Here is a 27,339-nt window from a genome sequence, read left to right on the forward strand (position 1 = left end):
TGTCATCTTGGCTCTGCCATTATTTTTTAATGAACATGCAGTTCTTTCCCCCCACCCTGATCTCATTTCTCCCCTCCCCCACTGGAAAAAAGAAAAAAACCCAATCCTTATGACAAATATACATACTAAGCAAAACAAATTCTCTCATTGGTCATTGCAAAAATCTCTGCCTCCTTCATTTTTAATCTATCACTTTTCAGTCAGGAAGCAAGAAACATGCTTCATCATTGATCTTTTAGAATCTCCATTGATCATGGAGTTGCTCAGAGATCTTAGATCTCTTTTTTTTTTTTTTAAACCCTTACCTCCCATCTTGGAGTCAATACTGTGTATTGGCTCCAAGGCAGAAGAGTGATAAGGGCTAGGCAATGGGGATCAAGTGACTTGCCCAGGGCCACACAGCTGGGAAGTGTCTGAGGCCAGATTTGAATCTTAGATCTCTTAAAGTTATTTGTTCTTACCATGTTCCTGTTATTGTATAAATTGTTTTCCTAGTTTGTTCACTTCAGTTTGCATCCATTCACAAAAATTCTCCTAGGTTTCTCTGAAATTATCCCTTTGGTCATTTCTTATACTTCCATAGTTTTCCCTTCTAATCATGTATCCTAATTTGTTATCATTCCCCAGTAGATGGGCACTTACCACTTCTTAATCAGCAGTTCTCCAAAGGATACCTCAAAGTTTGCTGAACCAGAGCTCACAGAAAGCCTTACATGATATTGATTCTCTTTAGAAACTTTCTTTCTCTATGCTTGGCAGGAGCCATGCACACAACATATTCCTAAGAAAAGACCTTTTAGTTTTAAATAATTAATTTTATCTGATTTGAATTTGTCCTGACAACCAAGTACTGAGGGAATTAAGGGAATCAGAAGAGCACTTCTACACTGAATTCCTCTCATGACTCAGTTCTGGAGCTAGCTTAGCTTCCTTTCTATTCACTTATGGTCTAGTCCAATGATGGGCAAACTTTTTAAAGAGGGGGCCAAAGGAGAGGAAATGCTCATCTGTCAGTCTGTTTCTAAGGCAACTTTTTCGAAGTTTCATTGTATTGTATCCTACACATTGTATTCGTCAGATTAGGAATAATGTCTCCTGTGGCTGGATAGAACATTTCAGGGGGCCGCATCTGGCCTGCAGGCCATAGTTTGCCCATCACTGGCTCTAGTCCATTTTCTGTTTTGTGAGAAAATTTCATTGAATTGTGGGAACAAGGAGAAAACCTTATTGTATTGTTTGAACCCAGTCCTGTATGGTAACCCCTGCTGCTTAGAGACCCTTAACTAGACCTGTTTATGCTGACCCAGTCACATCTGAAAACTGATAAAAGGAGTTTTCTCACAATTATACATCTCAGGCAACCCACATGTCTTATCTGAAACCGTGCCCTGTACTGATCCATCTATTTTTGTTTCCATGTCCCTTTGATTGAATATAGACATTTGGGGGAAGTGGGACACCTCTTTCCCCTGATTTCAGAGATTTGCTCCTATTTTCTCCCATCACCCAAATTGAAAAGTCCATAATCTCTTCTGCAATTAAAAATCAGATGACCCAATTTTATATCTTTGTTAATTGTTTTTTTTTAGCTAATTGCTCTTATTTGATTGTTTTTAACATATAAAAATCTCTCTCCCTTTTTATTCAGGGTTCAGCCAAAGCCGAGGAGTTCTGGTTCTGGTTTGTTGAGCAATTGTCATTCACTGCTTAATAAATTGATAAACTTGAAAGGTTGGACCTTTGTATCTTCAGTTATTTCATCTTTTACCACTATGGTACTTCCATCTCCTGTGTCTTTCCCCACTCCATAGTACCATCGCAAGTTCAGCTGGGATTTAAGATCAGGCTCAAAAGAGGTAATGATTGAGGGCAGCTAGGCGGCTTAGTGGATTGAGAGCCAAGCCTAGAGATAGAAAGTCCTGGATTCAAATCTGACCTCAGATACTTCCTAGCAGTGTGACCCTGGGCAAGACACTTAACTCCCATTGCCCAGTCCTTAAAATTCTTCTGCCTTCAAATCAATCTAAGGCAGAAGGCAAGAGTTTTAAAAAAATAAGGTATTGGTCTTCAAATGCCCCACATAGGTATAGATTCTTTATCAAGAGGAAAGTCCAAAGTTGTTAGGCTAGTTTTCAAAGTATTTTATAATCTATCCCTACCCTACCTAATCACCATCTGTTCTCCCAGTACCTTTGGATATGCTGTTCCTCTTGTCTTTCTAAATCCTACCTTCAGCTTGATAATCCAGCTCAAATCCTGCCTCTGTCATGTTAGACTACTACAGTATGCAGCAATCTCCTCTTTTCTGAATTTCTCTTAAAATTTTTGGATCACTTTGTCAATTAAGCAATGACTTATTTTCCCTCCTTTATCCCATTGAACAACATTTAAAAAAACAATAAAAAGGACAACAATTAAAAAACATTTTGCAACAAATAATTATAAGTGAGCAAAACACTGTGAGAACTCATAGTGGCCTTCTCCAAAAATGTATGTTTCGTTCTTTGTGTTAAATCCATCACTTCTCCCTGGAATCATGATCTGTCATTACATTTAAGAGGGTTCTAAAGTCTTTTATAATGTTTTTTTTTTCTTTATAACACAGTCATTGCATGAATTTTTCTTTCTGATTCTGGTCATTTCATTATCAGCCAGTTCACAGAGGTCTTCCCAGTTTGCTGCAAATGTCAACTTCATCATTTCTTGTGGCACAATAATATTCAATTATACTCGTATGTTCCCCCCTAAACTCCTATAGCTCTTACAATGTATAAGACTCAGTGCTGTACTTTATCCTACAGTCTTCTATTGTCCCCTAGTGGCTTCGTTTGTGTCAATCCTATCTTCCCATCAAGGCTCTAATTTTACATTTCTTTGGTAATTCCCAGCACTGTCTTTATATCCCCAGCAAGTGCTGGGGATATAAAGACAAGCAAAAGCAAAAATGGTGCCTGCCCTCAAGAAGCTTATATTCTGATGAGGGGGGGGGGGGGGGAGATAACACATAGAGAGGGAACATGGGGGCATCTGGGTGACTCAGGGGATTGAGAGCCAGGCATAGAAATGGGAGGTCCTGGGTTCAAATCTGACCTCAGACACTTCCCAGCTGTGTGACCCTGGGCAAGTCACTTCACCTGCATCTGCCTCAGTATCTACAACTGTAAAATGAGGATAATAATGGCACATACCTCCCAGGGTTGTTGTGAGGATAAAATGAGATATTTATAAAACACTTTACATAGTACCTGGCACACAGCAGCTACTATATAGATGCTTATTCCTTTCCCTCCATCTTCTCTTCCCTATTTTATTTTATATTTTCCCATTGGACTCAGTGACTAATAAAACATTAGTGGGGCCTTGGGAGTTATGGTTTAAAGCAGTGATGGGCAAACTACAGCCCGTGGGCCAGATGCAGCCTATGAGGCCCCCTGAAATGTTCTATCCATCCGCAGGCAACATTATTCCTAATCTGACGAATACACTGAGTAGGATACAATACAATGAAACTTCGAAAGAGTTGCCTTAGAAACAGACTGACAGATGAGCATTTCCTTTCCTTTGGCCCCCTCTTTAAAAAGTTTGCCCATCACTGGCTTAGAGAGGATGCTGACCACCAAATTAACTTGAATCTGAGGTAGCATTGTGGAGGTTCTCATGAGCAAAAATGGGGGCATAACTGTGTGCTCTATTATTTTGCATACAAAAAAAAGATACAATTGCTTTCTTGAAATCTGGATTAAGAATATCTGAGACAAAGCCACACTAACCCTTGAGTCATCTTTAAAAAAAATAATAAACCCTTGCCTTCTGTCTTAGAATCAATATTATATAAAGGTTAGGCAATGGGGCTTAAGTGACTTACCCAGGGTCACACAGCTAGGAAATGTCTAAGGACAGATTTGAACCCAGGATCTCTTGTCTCCAGTCCTGGCTCTCAACCTACCTGTCCCCCTGACTCATCTTAATTGTGGCTCTGCATTGGTCTGTCTGAGAATCTGTTACTTTCTGTTAAACACCTCATTAAGGGAAAAGAGTTTCATGGGCACCGGCCAAGAGGGCTGAAGAATCCTCATCACCTTTCTCTTTAAGAGAAAAACTTACTCTTCACAGTGGGAGATAAAAATATCTTAAATTTTTGAAGCTGATCCTGAATATATAGTCTCAGCTGAAAATTATGAGGTACAGCAGGAGAAAGAGCTGATTGAAAGAACTAAATGCTTTTAGTCTGCTTCTAATCCTTCAAGATGAAAGACACTTATTCTACAGTCCCCAATACTATCCTGGGTCTGTCCCTGCCAGGTCATCATTACCTTGGGCAAGTCATTTAACCTCAGTAGGTCTCTTCTTTATCTGTAAAATGAGGGGGTTGGGTCCCTCTCAGGTTCCTTTCAGCTCTAAATCTAATATTTCTCTGATCTTCATTTTACCTGAAATTTTCCCTTTTTTTGGTGGTAATTCTATATACATATAATCTGCATATATATATATATATATGATTAATGCATATACATATATATATAGAACAATTGTGTCATTTCTTGAAATATTAATGCCTTTCTCATGTTACATGAGTGTTATGATTCTGGAAAATTCCCATTTATTCCTCAAAATTACAAGTAAATGTCATCTCAAAAAACAAAAATTTAGAATTTTTCAAGAACTATAATAGAAAAAAACAACACATGCATCATAGTGGATTTTGAGCCAGTTTAAAGCCAAGAAGACCTGGTTTTAAGCCTCATCTCTGAAACATACTGGCTATGGGATGCTAGACAAAATTAGGGCCCCAGACAACTCTTCAGTACTATAAATTGTTTTTTAATTTCAATTTCTAAAATCTCCTTAGCTTTTGCCTTAATATTGATTCTAAGAAAAATGACAAGGTCTAGGCAGTTGGAATTAAGTGACTTGCCTAGGGTCATACAGCTAGGAACTGTCAAAGGTCAGATTTGAATCCAGGTCTTTCCAACTCCATGCCTGGTGCTTTATCCACTGAGCTATCTAGCTTTCCCCTAGTACCATAAATTTTTGAGAAGGTGCCAACCCACATTGATAGAGTTTCCTTATTTGGGAGTTATTATTCTAGACCCTAGGCTCTTATACTAAGTACCAAGGTCATTTTGTGTTATAAAACAAACATAACTGATAAAAGGAACTGTACGTAAGTGTTCCATTGTCTATAAGAAGGTTAGGCTTCACTTAGCCCTATTTGCCTCAGTTTCCTCACTTGTAAAATAAACTGAAGAAGGAAATGTCAAACCACTCCAGTATCTTGACCAAGAAAACTCCAAAGAGTCATGAAGAGTTGGACATGATTGAAAAAGATCCCATCTAACTTTATTGCTTTATCTTCTAGGATCCAAAAGGCATGTGGGCATGATGTAGATCAGGTAAATCTTTACAATTCCAAGCCAATGGGGAAAATTTCAGGGACAAGTCACTGATACACTCTCCCTCGGTAGCCTAGAATTATGTATACTTTCCCAGAAGACCGTTGATGGAGTCCCATTTTTTTACTTTAAAAAATTCAATTTTACTTTCAGTTATTTTTTCCCCTCCCTGCTTCCTCACTGATTGAGAAAATAAGAAAAACAAAAGCATTAAAAATATGTATAGTCTTGCAAAATAAATTCTTGTTATTAGTCTCATAAAAGAAGAAAGAGAAAAAATATGTTTCAGTTTGCAATCTGAGTCCATCCGATCTGTATTTGGAGGTGGATAGCATGTTTTATCATGAGTCCTTTGGAATTGTGATTGGTTATTGTTTTAATGAATATTTACTAAATTTTTCAAAGTTTATTTATTTGATTATATAAATTGTTCTGCTGATCCTGATTATCTCACTTTGGATTAGCTTATACATGTCTTCCCAGGTTTTTCTGAAACCATCCTCTTCATACTTTCTTATAGTACAATAGTATCCTGGCATTTTTATATCATATCTTGTTCAGACTTTCCTCATCTGATGGGCATTCCTTTAACAATTTCCAAATTTTTGCTATGGTTAAAAAAAACAACCTGCTATTAATATATTTAAAAAACATATCAGTCTTCTTTCTTTTTTTTTTTTTTTTTTAATTCTCTTTGGGATTCAGCCATAATAATAACATTGTTGGGACAAATGGTATACTCATTAAAAAAAAATTTTAATACTCTTACCTTCCATCTTGGAGTCAATACTGTGTATTGGCTCCAAGGCAGAAGAGTAGTAAGGGCTAGGCAATGGGGGTTAAGTGACTTGCCCAGGGTCACACAGCTGGGAAGTATATGAGGCCAGATTTGAACCTAGGACCTCCTGTCTCTAGGCCTGGCTCTCAATCTACTAAGCCACCCAGCTGCCCCTGGTATATACATTTTTAATAGCTCTCCAGAATGATTAGGCTAATTCATAATTTTACCAATGATGCACTAACATACCCATTTTTCAGCTTCCCTTCTGGTGTTTGTCATTTTCCTTGTCTGTAATGTTGGCCAATCTGATGAGTGTGAAATAGTACCTCAGAGTTGTTTTAATTTACATTTCTCTATTTTTCTGATTATTTCCTAATTATTTGTAATTTAGAGTATTTTTCAAATGGCTATTGATATTGGATTTCTTTCTCTGAAAACTGCCTATTCATATCCTTTGACCTTTCAGCAATTGGGGAAATGCCTCTTTTTCTTTTAAAATTTACTCAATTCCCTAAAAATTTTAGAAATGAGACTTTTATTAGAGATCTACTGCATAGATTTTCAGTTTCCTGCTTTTCTTCTCATTTTAGCTACACTGATTTTGTTTGTGCAAAACCTTTAAAATTTAATGTAATTAAAACTATCCATTTACCTCCTATGAACTTCTCTGTCTCTTGTTTGGACATAAACTCTTCCATTATCCATAGATTTGACAAGTAATTTCTTTCTTGGTCTACTAATTTGCTTATGATGTCACTCTTTATGTCTAAATCATGTTTCCTTTTTGAATTTATCCTGTTATGTGGTATGAAAAATTACTTTATATCTTGTTTATGCCAGTTGATTTTCCAGCTTTTCCAAAAGTTTTTTGAATGAGTTCTTGTCCCCTAGTAGTTGTGACATTTGGGTTTATCAAAAACTAGGCTATTGTGCTCATTTGCTTCTGCATATAATATACTTAACTTATTCCACAGATCTATTTCTTATCTGGTACCAAATTGTTTTGATGATTATAGCCTTGAGGTAGAGTTGGGGACCTGGCCTTCCTAGTCCAATATTGCTCTCTAAATCAACCTGGAAATGTACATTTAAATTTAATGGATTTAAGTGGAATCTTTTCTCTTTTTGTTTGCAAATTTAATAATGACCTGACTTGGGAATCAGGAGGAATATACTAGGGATTTGCTAGAACAAGCTTGAATCAGTGTGGGAGAGATAATTGTTAATTTTTCATTATGAACTTCAATTTATATCTTAGAAACTGACAAATATTACAAATTGATTTTTATTTATTTATTGTACATTTATTGTTTTCTTGACTGTCTAGGTTTAAGAAAGTGATAGAAAAATGTTAACAATGTGGATTAAACTTAAAAGTGATTTATGGGTGCAAGTTGCTAAACATTTACCAACATATAACTGGATATGCCTAAGTGAAGGTCCTGGTTATATTACCTCCAACAAACTGGTTATATTACCTCCAAATCAATGGAAGCTAGCTGGAAAATGAAGACTTATTCTTTTATGGATAGCCTAAGTACACTCAGAGTCAGCTCAAAGGTTATTTAATGATCTATTGTTCAATAGTATAAACTTTTTTATTTGTTTTTGACTCAGTCTATGATTTTGTTGGTGTAAGGAGCTACTGTTGAGGGACTTACTCCCCCACATGGCAGATTGATCATTTCTCTAAAACATATAGGTATGTATTTTAAATGTGCCTGCAAGCAGTCATAAGCAGGGAAGACAAGGTAAATGGTGGTGGTCTTTAAAGAGCTGTCATAAGGAAAAGGCATTAGAGTAGACTCCAGAGAAAGAGTCTGCATTAATGTGGAAAAGGGATAATTTAGGTTCAATAGTAGGAAAGAGCTCTGATCTTTGTTCTAGTTTAGAAGAGATGGTCATTGTAAAGTAATTGTAAGGTAGCAAGGCTATGTAATGGGAAAAGCATGGGACTTTGGCCCAATAAGATCTGAGTTCAAATCCTGCCTTGGATACTTATTGGTGATGTGTGCCTGGGCAAGTCATTTAATGTCTTTGAACCTCAATTTATTCATCTACAAAATGAGGAAAATAGCACATATCTCCTAGGCTTGTCATTATCAAATGAGATGAAACCTTTAAAATGTTTTGCAAACCTTGAAGTGCTATTTAAATACTATCTGTTATTTTTAATGATATCCCCATGAGAGTCTGGATGTCCATGAATTTTGGATACTACAGTGGGGATTCTACCATCAGATCTAGATGACCTCTGGGTGTCCTCCTAGATCTGTAATTCTGAGATTCATTCATTTCACTTGGGATGCTGGGTTTTGTTCCTCAGGACATTTAGATTTCTAATTCTTCTAGATGTACAAGAGCAATCCTACTTGCTTAAAAAGAAGTACTCTTCACCAGAAGTTGGTAGGACCTGGGCTCAAATCTGGCCTGAGACATTTTCTAGCTATATGACTCTGGGAAAGTCACTTAATCCTGTTTGTCTAGCTCTTGCCCTTCTGTCTTAGAGTTGTTAATTAGGACAGAAAATAAGGGTTAAAAAGAAAAAGAACCATTTTTTCTCATTTCAATATGGTCTCAATGTGTTCTAGGAAAAGCAACCCCATCACTATACTACCTATTAGCACTATAGACTCTCTTTGTCTCTCTGTCTCTCTCTCCACATGATATCAATATACTATCCTCTTTCTTTATCCATCATTCTACATATACTATGATTCTATAGGGAAAGAAATTGGGCACTTTTAGAAGGCAAACTGGGACTCCCAGAGTTCTATCTCCTGCCTTTATTAGGACTAGTTTAATTTCTCATCTACTCCTTGAGGAGAAGAATTTGGTTTTCATTCTTACTCATGTCTGACATCCAGTTTTTCTGGTTTAAGTCCTCATGACTTCAGTGTCATTGATTGTCTCAAATATATTAAAAACCACAGCAATGTAGTGGGAAAGGACTAATTTCAAAAGTGAGGATGAATCCTGATCTAGGAAAATACCTTGAAATTAATAACTAACGACTCTTGCTTTCAGTTAACTCATGAAAAGTATATATTAAAAATCATATTGGCATAATGTAAAAAGTAATTTCAGTAATGAGAATGAATATCCTGGTCTAAAAAAATGCATCAAAGTCTAAAAAATGCTACAACTAAGTAGGTAAAGGATATCTCTTGTATGTATGTTACTTCCTGAAAGTAATGAGGTACTCTGGGTAAGACTGATTGTCATAAAATATGACAAATAATGATGGATTTTGTTTATCGTCAGTGACGCTGTCATAGAGAACATCAGAATTTTGAGCATTCTTTGGTGGAGGGACAAGGTATGCTGGATTTCCCACAGTATACTCTCCAGTAAGTACTCGCACATAGTACATATATTTCTTCCCATTTTGGTCTGGTTTGGAGTATATATCATCACTTGAATAGTTAGCATTGACAGCAAAATAGGTTCCTTTTCCAAATGCTGTAGCTGTGAAAAGAGGACAAAACCTTTGTAAAAATTAAGATTATGAAATGGATACTATTATACCAAATATGATGATACCTGAACACATGGCTATTTTGTTGGGATTTTCTCTTTGCATTCATCACATTTAATCTTTCATCTTAAATTGTTCATGTATATAACTCCTCATCCCGCCACTAAAATTCCTTAAGGATTAAGTCTTTACTCTTTTAATCATTACATCCTCTAGACTCTAGTATAATAATTTACACAAGGAAGCCAATGTAGAGGGACCATAATATACAGGAAATCTAGAATAAATGTTTGGTCAGTGGACAAGTTAAACTGTTCAGTGTGTGGAAGGAAACAAAATAAAAGATTGAGAAGATAGAGAAAGGGAGCAGCTCAGTGGCTCAGTGGTTTGAGAGCCAGGCCTAGAGATGGACAGTCCTAGGTTCAAATCTGGCTTCAGATACTTTCTAGCTGTAAGATCCTGGGCAAATCACTTAACTCCCATTGATAATACAAAGTATTGATTCCAAGACAGAAGTTAAGGGTTAAAAAAAAAAAAAAAAAGAAAGACAGAAAAGATAGGGAAAAGCTGGATTGTAAAGGGTTTTAAATGCAAATGAAGCATTTTTTTATTTGATTCTGGAGATACCGTGGAGTCACTAGTGTTCACTGAGTAGAGAGGTGACACTGTTAGACCTGAGCTTTATGAATTGAAGTGGATACTTAAGGCTGGGAGATGAACCCGAAGGCTATTGCAACTATCCAGGAGTGACGTGATGAAGACCCATACCAGGATGTTGGCTGGGTGAGTGAAGAGATGGGGAGGTAGAGGAGAGATATTGTGAAGCTAGAAAAGACTTGGAAATAGATTGGATACATGGGGCAGTATCATACTGTGAAAATGAAAGCCTTCCATTCTGTTGAGAATTCAGAAATAGGATGCATTGGTGAATGTTCTCTGTGGGTTTTGTTTTAATGCATTTGTTGAGAACTATCATTGTATCACCACAAAATAAAATATATCAATAATTTTTTTAAAAAATCAGCTTTGGAAATAACTATTAATTTACTGCAGTGGGAAAGGATAAATTGTGCCAAGTACACACAAAAGGAAAAAATGCCAAATAGAAGTCACTTGATCGACCATTGAAATTACATTCCCTTTAGGTTTATATCACTATGTATGTTGGTATTTTGGCTACAACCTAGGAATCATCCATACTTTCTAGAGTTGAGGATATTTTGGAAATGTTGCAGGATGGGGTAGTTAAGAATAGTGTAGATGAAAAAAACAGGACAAAGAGTCAGGAAGACCTAGGTTTAAATTCTGACTCAAAAACCTACCAGCTATGTGATCCTCAGAAAACTACTGAGCTTCTCTGTTCCACATATTTCTCATCTGTAAAATGAGAGGATTAGGGGACAGGTAGGTGGCTCAATGGATTGGGAGGCAAGTCTGAAGATGGAAGGTCCTGGGTTAAAATCTGACCTCAGATACTTCCTAGTTGTATGACCCTGGGCAAGTCACTTAAGCCCAACTGCCTAGCATTTACCATTCTTCTGTCTTAGAACTGATACTTAGCATTGATTCTAAGATGGAAGGCAAGGGTTAAAAAAAAGAAAGAAAGAAAATGAGGGGGTTGGATCCACTTGAAGGTCCCTTCTAGCTCTAAATCTTTAAATCTTTTATCACTAATATGGATATCCTCTTTAGTGGTACAGATTACAACTCATGAAGACCTTGTCATTCTTTTTAATTCTTATTCACATCCTCCCATAAATCTCCTCACTTGGGTCTTCTGTGGATCCTTTGGGGATCTATCTAACAAGTTGGAGGTCTTCTTATAGGTCTTTCCTACTATCTGTGGGCACTAATGAAGTATCATAACTATCCATAGGTTTATTCCCAACTTCTACATGCTGTTCCACGTCCTTTCCTGATCATAAAGTTCCAGGATGATATCTCTGATGACACACATATCTTGAATGTAAGTCAGAGCTGTCAACTTTGCAGCCCTTTGGGCCAGTGGTCAACAATACTCTGGAGAGCAGCCAGAACCAGAATAAAACTTAATAGGGAAACTCCACCTTAGATACTTAATTTGGGGTTTTCTAAGTCAATATGTGGCTGCAGAAATCCATTTCTATTTGAGTTTGATGGCACTGCTGTAAGTTATTGTTGACCAGAGCCTTTTTACACCCATCATGTGTCTCTCTACTGTCTTCTGAGATGCCCATAACTTTGATCATTTGGAGAATATTATGATCTATCACTCATAGCCATATATCATCAGGGAAAGGCTGTTGATGACAAAAAACAACAACAACAACAACAAAAAACCATGGCGTGTGTGTGCACACACATGCCTGGTGTAAGATAACCGAAAGTGCTGTGGAATACAATATTGTTCATTTCTGAACAAAACACTTTATTTTTCAGCAATCATGCCTATCCAAGATTTATGATTTGATGGATCAACTCAGTGCAGTGTGTAGAGACACTACAATCATCCATTCTAACCTGGCTTCATTCCTTTGGGACTTCTCTGACTGACTTCACCACGCTCCAGGAGTTCAATATTGAAATAACCTCATCCTTTTGTAAAATCTCATAAACCTTGGCACTCCATCTCATTGCTACCCTCTGCCTCTCTGATTGGAAGGTGGGGCCATGAACTGAATCTCCATTTAATTGAGGGAGCTCAGCTCAGATAGTTCCTCATTTCTTACCTGGTTACACTATGTTGGGACTTCTGTTACTATTCCAGCATCCCTCCTTCCCCTTTTCAGTTTCCTTTTGTAAATTTTCTCCCATTAGATTATAAGGTCCTTGAGGGCAGGGACTCTGTGTGTGTGTGTGTATGTTGGTATCTCCAGTGCTTAGTATGGTGCCTAGCACACAATATGTCCTTAATAAATCTTGATTGAGAAAGAAAACAGGTTCCAAGCTGACACTTTTCAAATTGTTCAGGTGCTAATGGAGTAATGTGAAAGCCACATCTCACCTTCAAACTTTTTTTTTTTCAATTTAAATTTACATTTATTTCTAATAATAACTGGCCTTTTTTTCAAAATTCGGAACAGCAAAATTGTTTGGGTAAAGAAGCAAACAGGATACGTCACAGTTTCTGTTAATCTTCAAGAGAAGCTGAGGAAAGAGCAGACTTTTTTTTTCTTGTTTCCTCCCTCAATTCTATCTTCAAACTTTTTGAAGCAAACAAGCTATCTGCCGCTTTACTTACCATTTTTCCCAGCATAAACACGATTAAAGCCTTGACTATTGACATGTGATAATGAATCAACATCTGTCCCATGGAAGAGGCATCTTTCATTATTTTTTTGTACATTTTGTTTATCCATTAATATTTTCCTTGTCTTATAATAATTCCAAAGCTTTATGTTCTGAATCCTTTGAATCTACAAATTAGAAAAGGAAAATCACTTTGAAAATGAGCATTGTGTTAGGCATGGAATATGCGAGGAAAAGGATTTAAATTGATCAATCCATAGGAAACCATTTTAGATTTTGTGTAGGGCAGTTTTGCCTTTGAGCACAAAATAATAAACATGAAGTTGAGTGTTATTGATTTTGTTTTTCAGATATATTCTTATATCCAGAAAACTTTCTAAAACTAGAGTTTTGTAAAATCATGTTTTGAAAAGAAATATTTCCTAATTTTGTCACTCTGTGTAGATTTTGTTTTGAATTGCATATCTAATTTCTTCAGGATAGGTCAATCCTGGTGAAGAATTTCCTTTACCAATAAATGAACTTACATGAACCAATAAATGAACCAATAAACTTATGTTCAAACACATAGCCTTAGAGAGTTGCTTGGGACACTGAGAGATAGTGAATTGCCTGGTATAATATAGTCCAGTGATGGCAAAACTTTTGGAGAAGGAGTGCTATGTCTCTCCCCAACACCAAGTGCTGGGCATACCCCTCCTCACACCCCACACAGGGGAGGGAGAAAGTGATCCCACTGGGCTGCTGGGTAGAAGGGTGGGTGAAGTGAGGAATGTCTTCAGTAAGTGTAGAGAGGGTGAGGGGAGTGGCCTGAGAGCTCTGCTCCCCTCCAGCTCTGCTTCCTATGAGCCACCCAACTTACCCCACCACCCCATATGTTCCCATTGGTTGCTGGGCAGAGGAGCAGGGGATGTGAAAAAAATGTCATCAGGCAAGGTGGAGAGGGGGAGGGGAGCAGCTCCACCTGAACTCCTTTACCTTTCTAGTAACGAACTGGGCAGGAAGAGGGGGGCAGCCATGTGCCCACAAAGAGCACTCTGCATGCCAGCTCTGGCACACATGCCATAGGTTTGCCACCACTGATATAGTCTATAGATGTGGGAGGTATAGCTGGAAACAAAGTCTGCTTGACTACAAAACAAGTTCTCTATCCATTATACCACACTATCTATTTTTGCCATTTTCAGTATACTAGGTAAGAGGGTATATCTACCATACCAAATGTCAAATGATACGGTTGAATGGTTTTTTAACTCCTTTTTGACAGTCAATGTTTGTTAAAGATTAGGAAAAGTTATTCTCCTCCACCCTTAAGACACATACACACAAACATACAATAACATATAATCACTGAGCTCCCAAAGCTCAAGGACAAATGTTGAACAGTGTTCTAATTTGAAAATGCCAATTAAAAACCCAGTTTGATCTAGGTCCATGATCATAATATACCTACTCATTGCTCTTAAGTTTGTGTATAGAATTCAGAAGAGGTAGGGTTAATGATTCTAGCTCACTTCTCATAGCTACCAAGTTCTAACAACTTGCTAAGCTTCTTCTGTTCCCCAAAGTTAAATACTCAAGAGGTCATCATGAGTTTGATAATGAGCTAGACATAGCTGTAGTGCAGTGGTTCCCAAACTTTTTTGGCCTACCGCCCCCTTTCCAGAAAAAAATATTACTTAGTGCCCCCTAGAAATTATGAAACTATTTATTGAGCTCAGAATAGAATGTAATACAAAAAAAGTGTGGCCATCACCGCCATCCTGGATCGCTGCAGCTCCCACCAGGAGGCAGCGCCTACTTTGGGAATCACTACTGTAGGGTAAACTAGATAAAGTGGAAGAAAAACAAGGTTGCGCTTGTCTTTGATAAATGGAAAATAAGACATAATAATAAGCATGCTTTGGCAGACAAAAACTTGTCTGAGTGGTGTAAATTTCATGATAGCAAGCTGTTTTAATTTTATTTCCCCTTAGCTTTGTTACTATTTGGTACATTACTGATATTTTAAAAGGAAATTTGTTTTTTGTAAGTAAAAAAGGAAAATACCAACTGAACAAAAGTCTAATATTTTACGTTTATTATTGTGTCTCTTTATTTTTAAGGCACTGGGGAGGGAAAGCAGGGCTGATGTCTATTTGTAAATGAGTTATAACACCTGTATGGAGACTTAAATATTATGGATATACAAGGCTGGTAATAATTTTCAAGAATTATCAGTCTTGCTAACATTCTTTCTCATTTGCAAGATAGGCCACTTCAATGAAACTGGGCTTTGGAAATTTCAATTGCCTCTTTGCTCAATCCAAACTCTGCCCCTAACTTAATCTGTAGTTATAAGAAGAATCAAAACCCAACAGAAATGGGAAGGAATGGGTTGATAAAGAGAAGAATAGCTCCAAAGCAAATCATAATTAGGTGGGTGTACTTTGTCTATTCTGAATTAGAAAGCACTGAATGGTGGCTATTCTTTTTATTTTTTATTTTTTTAATTTTTAATTTTTAAAACCCTTAACTTCCATCTTAGAATCAATGCTAGTCAAGGAAAATGCTGTGGCTGCACACCTGTAAGAGTAGGAGAATGGCAGCCATTAACAATAACAAGAATGTTTGGAAGAAGGGAGGGTTTGAGAGGGAAAATATGAAGATATGAAGAACAGGGGAAATGGTCTGATAAAGTACCAAGGGATGGAGGTTTAGAGGTCACAGCAGAGGATAAAAAGTAGGTTTACCTTCTCTATTTTGAAGTTAGTACAGGTCTTAAAAAACTCATCATTTACTTTTTTGAATTCTGGATCTCCTGGTTTTAAATCCACCAAAAGGAGGTTCTGGTTTTTCATGTTAAACCAGTGAGGAGGGATCTCAACTGAAAGAAAAACATTTGGGGAAATTATTAATTTCCTTCCATATGGAACAAGAGAAGTATACAATCTAAATTTCTAGGGCTCTCTAAAAAAACAAAATGGCATCTGGATTCTGTTTCATTCTCTTAATGTTAGGTTTTGAGACTTCAATTCAATTTCATAAACATTAATTAAATACCCATTATATGAAAATATCATACTAATAAGACAAAACAAACCATATGCCCATGGGACCCTCTTGAGTATGTATTGACTTGTTCTGATTGCCTTGCCATCAATAAACATGCACTATATTAACAACTGAATGCATCAAATGCATCATAAATCTGTTACTTCACCTGTAACACCAATATAGATTGCATCCCATCTATAATTTAGCCTAAGAGAGTTGATTTGGGGCATTTAAGTGGCTTACCCAGAGCCACACAGCTACTAAGTGTTTGAAGCAAGATAGGGACCTATATCTTCTTGACTCCAAGTCCAAAACTATCTTCTACACCATGTTGCCTTTCCTCATTCAATTATTTCCTTCAAAAATTTTAAATCAAATTGAATGAAATTGCTGCTTTATTTCAAAACACTAACACACAAAATTCATTTAGAGCTCTTCTTCCTGAAATATTTCATAGGCAACTAGATGGGGCAGTGACTAAAGCACTGGGCTTGGAATCAGGAAGATACAAGTTCAAATCCAGCCTCAAAAACTTTATGAGATGTGTGACTCTGGGCAAGTCACTTAATGTCTGTCTGCCTCAGTTATCTCAACTGAAAAACAATGATAATAACAGCATTTACCTTGCAGGGTTATGGTGAAGATCAAATGGAATATTTGTAAAGTGCTTACACAGTATACTTTAAAAATATTTATTTATTTCCTTCCCTCTTTCACATCTTCTCTCTCTCTCTCTCTCTCTCTCTCTCTCTCTCTCTCTCTCACCTTCTGTCTTAATATATGTTTTAAGACAGAAGAGCAGAAAAGGCTAGGCAGTTGGGAGTAAGTGACTTGCTGAGGGCCACACAGCTAGGAAATGTCTGAGGTCACATTTGATTTGAACACAGATCATTTCAACTCCAGGCCTGGTGCTCTACCCACTGTGGTGCCTAGCTGCCTCTATTCTTTAAACTTTTAACAAGAAAACACTTTTTCTTCAGTCTAGCCTCCAAAGTTATCTTTCCCTGGGTTATAGACCTAGCTGCCTCCTTCACCTCTCACCTAGAAGGCTACCCATACTCTGGCCCCTGGAATTTGTTCTTCCATTTTATATTGCCCATCTCTCTTTAAATTGGCTGGTTCCTTGGTTAAATTAGCTTAGTTGGATCTTCTTCCTGGATGGCTCAGTCTTTGATGATCAAGAATCTTCTTCCACCTCTGCTTAACCTTTTCTGTGGCAGGCCATTAAACTGTAAATTCCTTGAAAGCAGGGACTGCCTGTTACCTCTTTTTGTATCACTTGGGCTTATTCCAGTGTTTGGTAAGTAGTAGATGCTGAATAAAGGAGGTTCTGGGTTCAATACTGGCCTCAGACACTTCCTAGCAGTGTGACCCAAAGCAAATCATTTAACCCCCATTGCCTAGTCTTTACCATTCTTGGATACCTAATATTAATTCTAAGACAGAAGGTAAGGATGAAAGAACGAAAGAAAGAAAGAAAGAAAGAAAGAAAGAAAGAAAGAAAGAAAGAAAAAAGAGAGGGAGGGAGGGAGGAAGGAAGGGAGGGAAAGAGGAAGGAAGGAAAGAAGGAAGAAAAGAAGGAAGGAAGGAAGAAGAAAGGAAGGAAGAAAAAGCACTAACTCTAGTCACACAACCTGGGTTCAAATCCTACTGTTGCCAATAGGCCCCTTTTGTAATCTGACAACAGCTATTAACCCCTTCTTAGGATAATTTTTCCAAATGCCTACAATAAAATATTAGAATTGCAAAAACCAATTATGTTGAAATACAATGATCAACATGGAAATAAAGAAAAGTGGTAAATGTTGGAGGGAATGTGGCAAAATTGGACACTAATGTGTTGTTGGTAGAGTTGTGAATTGATACAACCATTCTGGAGGGCAATTTGGAATTGTGTCCAAAGGGCTATAAAACTGTGCATACTCTTTGATCAAGTAATACCACTATTGGGTCTGTATCCCAAAAAGATAATAAAAAAGGGAGAAAGGACCTTCTAGTACAAAAATATTTATAGTAGCTCTTTTTGTAGTGGCAAGAAATTGGAAATTGAGGGGATGTCCATCAACTGGGGAATGGCTATATTGTGCTATAAGAAATTATAAGCAAGATGATTTCAGAAGGAGCTGGAAAGATCTATATGAACTGACGCAGAGCAAAATAAGCAGAACCAGGAGAACACTGTACACAATAATAGCAATATTATACAATGATTATCTATGAAAACTTGGCTACTCTCAGCAGTACAATGATCTGAGACAATCCTGAAAGACATGATGGGGAATGCTAGCCACCTCCAGAGTCAGAACTGTTGGAGTCATCTTTCACATCAGTGTATAGATGGTTTTATTTTGGGGTTTTGGTTATGTAGGAGTGTGCTCGTACAGCAACGACCAGAATGGATGTGTGTTTTGCATGACTTCAAAAATAAAATTTAAGGGGAAAAAAGGAAAAAAAGAAACACAATGATCTAAATATTTTTTATAAAAAACCCAAGTTCATAGACCCCACAGTAATAACTGCTGCTCATAGAGTCTGGGGTTTTTAATCTGTTCTTGACTTATGAATGGGGCATTCTGGGCAAGGATTCTTCTTATTCTCACTCTTGGAAGATTTCACTTTCCTGACCTATTTGTCTAATTTTCTTTCTGATCTTTTTATTAATCACTTCTTTTCCTATATTCTGGCATTTGGTTTATTTTTGTAACTGTATTTCACTTTTCACTGACTATAGCAGAAATTTTTCCAGTAAAGAGCCAGTCATAAGCCAAACTGTGAAATACCTTATGGTCAGGACCAAAGATTTAGCAAGGGATCTCAGAAGCCATTTAGTCCAAAAGTTTCATTTTACATGGATGAGAAAACTGAGGCCAAGGAAAGGTAAATGACTGGCCTGTGTTCATGTAGTAGGTAAGCAGTAGTAGACTTGAATCCAGGTTGACTGACTCCAGAATTAGTGCTTTTTCTTTCTTTAAAAAAAATCCTTACCTGCTGTCTTAGAATACTACTGGGTATCCAAAATAGAAGGTAAGGGCTAGGTAATGAAGGTTAAATGACTTGCCTAGGGTCACACAGCTAGGACGTGTTGCCAGGTCCAGACACTTGATCTTTATAGGTTTTTGTAGAAGAAATCAGTTTTTGTAGTTATCTTTAAGATTGATTAAAGGAGAACTGAGCAGAGATTGGGTTATTAAGCAGAAAGCTAATTTATTAATTTAAACTGGAGGAAATGGTTATATATCCAGCAGCTTACCAAGGAGTGGATGTCTGAAATAAATTAGTTTTATTCCTCTTGGGAGTATTTGTATTTTAATGAGATGCCAGGTTTTAAGTCCAAGGAATTAATAAAAAAAAAGGGATGTCATGTTAGAGCGGTGATGGCAAACTTACGAAATGTATGTCAGCACTGACATGTGTAGCCATTTTTGATGACACGTGGCCACATGAGGCCGCATACAGAGAAGTATGAGGCCACATGTCGAGGATGAAACATTTGCTGTAGTGTAGACACTCTGGCACTATAGATGACAGTTCTACCTATATTAATTTACCTATTTTGGTTTATTAAATACAGTTATATATTACAATGATAAATTTTTGTTATTTAAACTATAAATGTTGTGAAATTATGGTTTTTTCCTCAAAGTGACACACCACCCAAGTTATGCTCGTTTTTTTGGTGAATTTTGATACACCACACTCAAAAGGTTGCCCATCACTGTGTTAGAGTTAAGAGGGACTTTTTTTTTTAGTTTTTAGTTTTTTTTTTTAGTCAAAATCAGTGCTGTCGAGCTCCAATAGAAATTGGGACCACTAAAATGTACATAAGGATCCCTGCAGACCGCATATTGATTTAGAAAATCACTTATTAAAATGATCTAGACTTTTTGCATTTTTATTTATTTTGTTAAATATTTCCCATTTATCTAGTACTGGGCACGTGGTAGTGTTTTGGGCATCACTTGTTTGATATTTTTGCTTTGGTGCCCAAAACAGTACTAGACTCAGAATAGTGCTCAATCAATCCTGAGAGAAAAGGAGAATGGAGAAAGAGAGAAAGACAGAGACAGAGACAGAAACTACAGACTCAGGGCATTTTCACTGGATGTCCCTCATGCATGGATTTTCTTCCTTCTCATCTGTCTCCTGGATTCCCTGGCATCCTCCAATACCCAGTTAAAATCCCACTTTTCTTAGGAAACTTTTACTGAGTGCCCTTAATTTTAGTGATTTCCTTCTGCTGATTTTCTCCAGCTTATTAATTTTAATAATTCAACAATTAAGCTTTTTTCATTTTCATTTTTTGAGAACAGGACTGTCTATTGTCTTCTTTGTTCCCCTACTAGCTTAGCACAGTACCTGGACAAATAGTAAGTACTTGATAAATGTTTATCACCTGAATGACAGAAAATGACAGAGAGAGAGGAAGAGGGAGAGGAGAAAGAGACAGAAACAGAGAGAGATAGAAAGAGAGACTGAGAGGAAGATAGAGAGAGGCAGAGAGATATAAAGAGAGACAAAGAGGCTCAGGGAGATGGAGAGACAGAAAGAAAGTTAGACAGAGAGAGGCAGAGAGAAAGAGTAAGAGTCAGAGAGACAAAGGCAGAGAAAGACAGAGAGGCAGAGAAAGAGAGACCTAAAAGAAATAAGTCGTTGAACCTACCTTCAGACATTTTGAAACGGTCAACAGGCAAACTGTGTCCCTTTCTATTTGTAGCCTGGTTGGTGGAAAAGTCCACTGTGTAGATTTCACCCTCAATTTCAACATCAATGCTATTTTTCTTTTCTTCCTTTGCATCCTCTAAATGCCGATTAGTTATTTTGTCAAAAGGCTTAAAAACACCATTGTCATTATAGTGCCACTGGATGATTTGACTCAACAGTTCTGCTTTATATGCCTCATCTTTACGGGTCCGAATTCTTTTGATCATTTCCTCAATCTTCTGGGAGGTCTTTAACACATCTTTGGAAGGTCCTGAGACCTCGATCTGAGACCCTCCAGATTTAATGTCAATCTGGATAGGTAGCTTTTTTTGTAGCATATTCATTTCAGAGTATTCATTTTCACCAAAATCTAGGATGGACTCATCAGAGGAAACATATGTGTTTTGTTCCATTAAAATCAAATTTTTTATCCAAGAGATAGTGTCTTTAACATTTGCCTTGCTTTTACCACACACCTGGAAAGTTGCTGATTTTTCTATATTTTCCAAAAAATGCCCTTGTTTTTTGGCAGACTGGCTTGAAAGACCTAGTGCTTTAAAAATAAATCATAATGTCATGAGAAGGTAGCCATAAATATTTTCAAGGAAAATCAAAGGTAGATACATTTTAAGAAAATTATAAACTTACATTTTAGCAAATTATGTAGCATAGAGGACAAATATGTCCTTGGGGTTGATTGTGAGACTGAGGTTGGGGGTGGGATTGAGATTGGTGGTATAGAGCTTATTCTTTTTTTCAAACTATCACCAAACACTTTCAGTAATTGTGGCTGGAAGATGACCACTTTCACTTTTTTCACTGATTGGCCAAACCCTTTCTGGGTAAATTTTTCAATGGCATCAATTATAGATTCAGCAACTTTAGTAGGGTCCTGCTGGGCTTGTCCTGAAAGAACAAAACAATAAAGCAATTAAAAAAACTCCCCCTTTCTCTTACTCTCCTGTCTTTCCCAAACTACTATTTAAAAGTGGGTAGTTTTAGGGGCAGCTGGGTAGCTCAGTGGATTGAGAGTCAGGCCTAGAGACAGGAGGTCCTAGGTTCAAATTTGGCCTCACACACTTACTTCCCAGCTGTGTGACCCTGGGCAAGTCACTTGACCCCCATTGCCCACCTTTCCACCTATGAGCCAATACACAGAAGTTAAGGGTTTAAAAAAATAAATAAAAGTGGGTAGTTTTGATTCTTTTTTTTGAAATGCTTACTTTCCATCTTAGAATCAATACTTTGTATTGGTTCCAAGGCAGAAGAATAGTAAGGGTTAGGCAATGGGGGTTAAAGTGACTTGTCCACAGACACAAAGCTAGGAAGTCTCTGAGGCCACATTTGAACCCAGGACCTTCTATCTCTAGATCTTTTATTCCACTGAACCAACTAGTTGTCCCCATAGGTTTGATTCTTAATGGATAAATACTCCTTCCTCTAATATGATCATCACTGTTGGTTAAACTGGCAGTATCTCAAACATTGTGTACAAAGCTCCCTCTCTTCTAGGTCCTATGAAGAACTACAGTTCCTGCTCTCAGAAAGTCTACAGCTCAACTGGGGGTGGGTGGGCAGGTTATGAAAGGATTTAAATGCCAAACAAAAGATGAAAAGTCAGGGTGATAAGGAGCCACCAGAGTTTATTGAGTCATAGTAGGAGGGGGAAGTAACATGATCAGACCTAGGCTTTAACAACTGAATGGGGAATGGACTGAAGTGGGAAGACACTTGTGGAATGTCTCATATCCTTTGACCACTTATTATTTAGAGAATGAAGGCCACTTCTTTATCAGAGAGACTTGGAGTTGTCAACTTGGAATCTAGAGACTCCAAGTTTGTAGCAACTTGAGATCTAAAGACCCCCAAGCTTGATCTTGTCATGAGAGTCTGGAGATCCCAGATTCACTGTTTCAGAGTAACAAAAGACCTTAAAGTACTTGGTGGTCCCCTTAGGGAGGCTAGCAGACTCAATCAGATGTGAAGTACCCTTTTTGTCCTGGTAGTTTCTCCCATAGTGTCAAAGTCTTTTCTCAGGTATCCTAGCCCTTGGCTGGATCTTTCCCTTTTGTGTCTATTGTAAAGCAACAGCCTCTCCCTGATAATCCCGTCTGGAACTTCTCATTTCTTTGTAGCCATTGTAAAGCCATCAACCATACTCCCTGGTCCCCAATTCCCCAAGAGGTATATAATTTCCCCAATTTTCATGGTTCCTCAGAGCTGTCATCTAGCATGGTGTCACTCCCAGGGATAGGGTAGCCAGAGTAGCCAGAGCCTTTGGCTCTGTGTGGTTTTAAGCTCATGACTGTGTGGAGGCCTAAACATCATACCCTATCCCTCTCCTGATTAAAGACTTGATTTTTTGGACTATTTAATAGTTTTGTGTTTTTTCCAAGTTAACAGAATAAGGGAGGAAATAATGGAAGATGAAGTCAAGAAGTTGTCAGATGAAGAACAGTGTGAAAGAGGAACTCTTTGCTATTGGCCTAGATACTGTAAGGAATGAGGTAAGAACCTCAGCTGAGAGGCAAAGGGAAAGGGTACAATGGGATGCCTAAAGAACAGAAAGAAGTTCTAAAGTAGCTGCTGAGATGAGTGGGAAAGAGCATCTTTTGGGAAAGAGTAAAAGACTCTTTTCCTAGGGGCATCTAATTGGCTTGGTGGAAAGAGAGATAGACTTGCCCAGGGTCATATAGCTAATAAGTGTCTGGAGCAGGAGTTTAACTCAGGAAGATGTCATCCTGAATCCAAGGCCAGTACTGTGCCTGTTATGCCACTTAGTTGCAAAGAACAATATATAGCATTTTTATTACGTAGTAAATGAAGTCAACAAGGAGAGCCCACAAAACTCTGATCAATTATAAAATCAATGCTAGTCCCATACTGTTACAGTCCTACTTTCTGGTAACAATTGATAGACTCTTTCCCTAGGAATATATTCTATTAGGGGGATTGTTTGTATGTATGTTGGAAAGTGTTCATTGTGTAAGAAAAAAAAAAGGTTTCCATTAAAAAAAAAAGATTAAATGAAATATTATTACTATCTTTGCCATTAACATTTCCTCCCCCGAAAAGAATAAATATTATAAAAAGTGTACAGGACTACATAAAAATATATATATAGGACTGTACATTGGAGGAAATGAAGGAAGGAAAGAATAGCTAATAGACTACTGTAGTAAATCTTTGAATGAGGTGATGAGGGACTGGGGTGAATGGCTGTGGAGGTGATTGAAAGGAAGAGTTGAATCTGAGAAAGACTGTGGAAGAATCCAAGATAAGGGGGATAGAATGCAGAAAAAGAGATGGGATTTAATCCTGGCATATAGGATTGTATTCATGAGGAAATGAACAATAATGATACTATTGACAGGAAAAAGCAAAATGCTGCCTATTCGTAGGGAGGGATTATGGAAAGATCTATGGAAAGTGTTTTAGTCCAAATGGTACTACTTTTGACTTAGAACAAAGCTAGTTGTTTGGGGGCAGTGCTTCAAGCACTGGACCAAAAACTTGATCTCAGGAAGGCTTGACTTCAAATTCTACCTTAGACACTTACTAACTTACTAGAAGTGTGATCCTGGGTAAATCACTTTAGTCTAGAACAGTGATGGGCAAACTTTTTAAAGAGGGGGCCAAAGGAAAGGAAAAAAACTTTAGGTGGGCCAATATAATTATATCTAGCTGCGGGGGAAGGGGTAGCTACTGCGAGGAGGCTCCTTTGATCTGGGGTGGAGGCAGCAGCAGCTGGATAGAACATTTGCATCTGGCCCGAGGGCCATAGTTTGCCCATCACTGGCCTAGAATTATACAAATGTGGGATTGGCTTAAAATTATACAATCCCTTACAGTTATAAAAATTCTATGATTCTGATTCTATGATAAGATCAGTAATTGACCTGAAAAGTTTTAGGTGGCATCAAATTCAATTATCTGTAGATTAAGGAGATATAAGACTAGGGGATATGGGTGCTGACCATGGAGTTGGAGCTACTGACGAAAAAGTCATTTGTGTGGAGGTTGAAGTTGAAGACGTGAGAATGACTGAATTCTCATATTAGGGCAAATGTATTGGGGAGGGAGAAAAGAGAAGGAAGTCAAGAAGTTAAGCCTTAGAGAAAAGACAGAAAATGAAAGGATGCAAAAGAAGAGACAGTGAGATTGAAAAATGGATCCACCTATTTTCTTTTCATTTTTCTCTCTCTTTACTACCTTCATCTTCTGTCCTTTATTCTGACTCTACCAATTTATTCTTTTATTTCTTTTTCTTTTTTTGCTTATCCATAGCTTAAGTCTAAAGATGAAACCCAATAGTTTTCACAAGCACCATGGTATTGAGAGTTAAAAAATATTGCCAAGGCCTAAAATACATTAACACCACTGTTATCGCTCCCATATAGATTCAGCCTTAATTATTATCTTTATTAATGAATATGTAGTCTAGGGGATAGTAGATATTTTAAAAAGTAATTCTGATAGGAGATTACAAACCTGTTCCAATGGCTGGGAGGGAAATGGATGTGTATTTCATCTTTTCACATTCCTGTAGGACATCTGTGATGGTTCTTTTGACATCACATGCCCCAATAACATGAATTATTTTCTTACATCCTAGATTTCCACCTTGTGTTATTATATAATTTTCATGGGACTTTGCAGCTGAAGAAATGGAAGAAGATACAAAGGCATAAAACAGCTAAATTAAAATTTAGATAATTGAGAATATAGAATACTTTAAGGCAAAAAAAGACAAAAACAACACTACTAAATTGCATGTCTCATTTGATAGCTTAAAATTCTTATCAAATCTCAAAGATGAAAGAGACCTTAGGAATCATATATTACAATTTTGTTCTATATATAAACATTTTCTAAAGTATTACTGATATGATTGTCCACCTACTACTTAAACATCTCAAGATGGAAAGACAACTAATTTATAAAGTAACCCATTTCTTTTTTGACCAGTTGCAATATGGTACACTGGAAAGAGTAATGGTTCTGGAGTTAGGAGACCTTGGTTCAAATGCCAGCTTTGGTATTTATCCCCTGTGAGATTCTGGGCAAGTCATTTAACCTCTCTGGGCTTTAATTTAGTCATCTGGAAATGGGAGGGGTTGGACTGGAAGGCCTCTGAGGTTCCTTCCAGCTCTAAAGTTCATAATCCTATGATAAATTTACGTCACCCAAACCACCAGCAACTCTAATGTGGCACAGTGGAAAGAACAATGGATTTGGAGTCAGAGGGTTTGGCCTCAATTACTGGTTTAATCTTAGGCAAGACATTTAATCTTTCTGTTAAGACGAAGGAGTTGAATGAGTTGACCACTAACATTTTCTCTACCTCTAAATATATGATTTTATGGTGGTTATAGTTAATAAGCTGTATACAAAGATAGGCAAGATAGCCTTTGCCCTCAAAGGGGCTTACAATCTTGTGGTATGGACTTTTCCCCATTGGTTCAAGTTTTTCCTTCTGTAAATAAATGGATTATCTCATCCCTCTTCCACATAAGAAGACTTCAAACATCTGGAGACCATGATTATCTTTTCAAGGTTGAATAGATAAGATCTAAAGCATGGAAGGCTACCTGGGAAGTCTTGTGGGCAGAGCTCCTAAGCAATCTGGTTACTCTATGTAGCTCCTAGGATAATCTGTATAATATTTCATGCTAAAAAAACTAGTTTTTGCTTTTTATGCAGCAAGCCCTTCCCAACAAATGCTCAAACAAATCCCCTTAAAAATATATTATTCCCAAACAGCTTCTTAATCTGTTAACAAAAGGAAGGGTTGTATCATTTAATTTTGACATTATAGTAACAAACTGGACAATTAGACTTCACTTAGAATTAGCATTTCTTACCTCTTCATGTTGATATTCAAAGTTTTACATTTATTATTTATTTACATTATATATATATATTTATATATATTTACATATATGTATAAATACATATTTGTATTGTTATAGTCCTGAGAATACAATAGTGTCTGATGCCTTTCCTTTTCTTTTTTTTTTTTAAACCCTTACCTTCCATCTTGGAGTCAATACTGTGTATTGGCTCCAAGGCAGAAGAGTGGTAAGGGTAGGCAATGGAGGTCAAGTGACTTGCTCAGGGTCACACAGCTGGGAAGTGTCTGAGGCCAGATTTGAACCTAGGACCTCCTGTCTCTAGGTCTGGCTCTCGAACCACTGAGCTACCCAGCTGCCCCCTCTGATGCCTTTTCAAGTAACAAGAGATAAAGTCTTAAGCGGAAGAAGAAAGTTTTAAATACTGTAATAGATTGATATGGGAGATGGAGTTATGAGTACTTCAAATCATACTACATGTAGTTATTGTTCACTATTGTCTTTTATGAGATTCCCTGAAGTTTTGAATGAAAATTATTATAAACTTGATGGTAGGATCCCTCTCCTATGGAACACCACCTCCTAAAAGACTTCTTTCTTCCGACCTATCTTCCATCCATTCCTTCTCACTTCTGGTTATTTCCCTAACCCTGGATTATGGCTAAAACATAAGCATCAATACCATACCTAATATAGCACACTCTGATTCCACAGCTGGTCCAGCAGCATCTAAAATGGCTTTAGAAACCCCTGGATAGGAGAATAATAGTAGAGATGAACATGAATTAAAGGATCATATAATAGAGGAACTGGAAGTATTGCAGAAATCATCCATTATACTGTCTTAATTTTGCTTATTTATTTTTACAT

General features: G+C 37.3%; 1 protein-coding gene across 1 annotated transcript in view; it reads right to left on the reverse strand.

Moving 5' to 3' along the window:
- Window positions 1-9,127: 9,127 nt before the first annotated feature.
- The window catches only part of LOC123242359 (protein mono-ADP-ribosyltransferase PARP14-like), a 92,417-nt gene continuing 74,205 nt past the window's right edge, over window positions 9,128-27,339 (reverse strand). The window contains exons 11-17 of the mRNA XM_044670050.1: window positions 27,157-27,219; window positions 25,109-25,276; window positions 21,266-21,523; window positions 20,577-21,170; window positions 15,613-15,746; window positions 12,873-13,047; window positions 9,128-9,642 (exon numbers count right to left, since the gene is read on the reverse strand). Coding sequence (XP_044525985.1) covers window positions 9,353-9,642; window positions 12,873-13,047; window positions 15,613-15,746; window positions 20,577-21,170; window positions 21,266-21,523; window positions 25,109-25,276; window positions 27,157-27,219 — 1,682 coding nt within the window. The 3' untranslated portion in view covers window positions 9,128-9,352. The remainder of the gene's footprint in view (window positions 9,643-12,872; window positions 13,048-15,612; window positions 15,747-20,576; window positions 21,171-21,265; window positions 21,524-25,108; window positions 25,277-27,156; window positions 27,220-27,339) is intronic.

The sequence above is a fragment of the Gracilinanus agilis genome, chromosome 3, assembly GCF_016433145.1.
Source record: "Gracilinanus agilis isolate LMUSP501 chromosome 3, AgileGrace, whole genome shotgun sequence".
Taxonomy (NCBI): Eukaryota; Metazoa; Chordata; class Mammalia; order Didelphimorphia; family Didelphidae; genus Gracilinanus; species Gracilinanus agilis.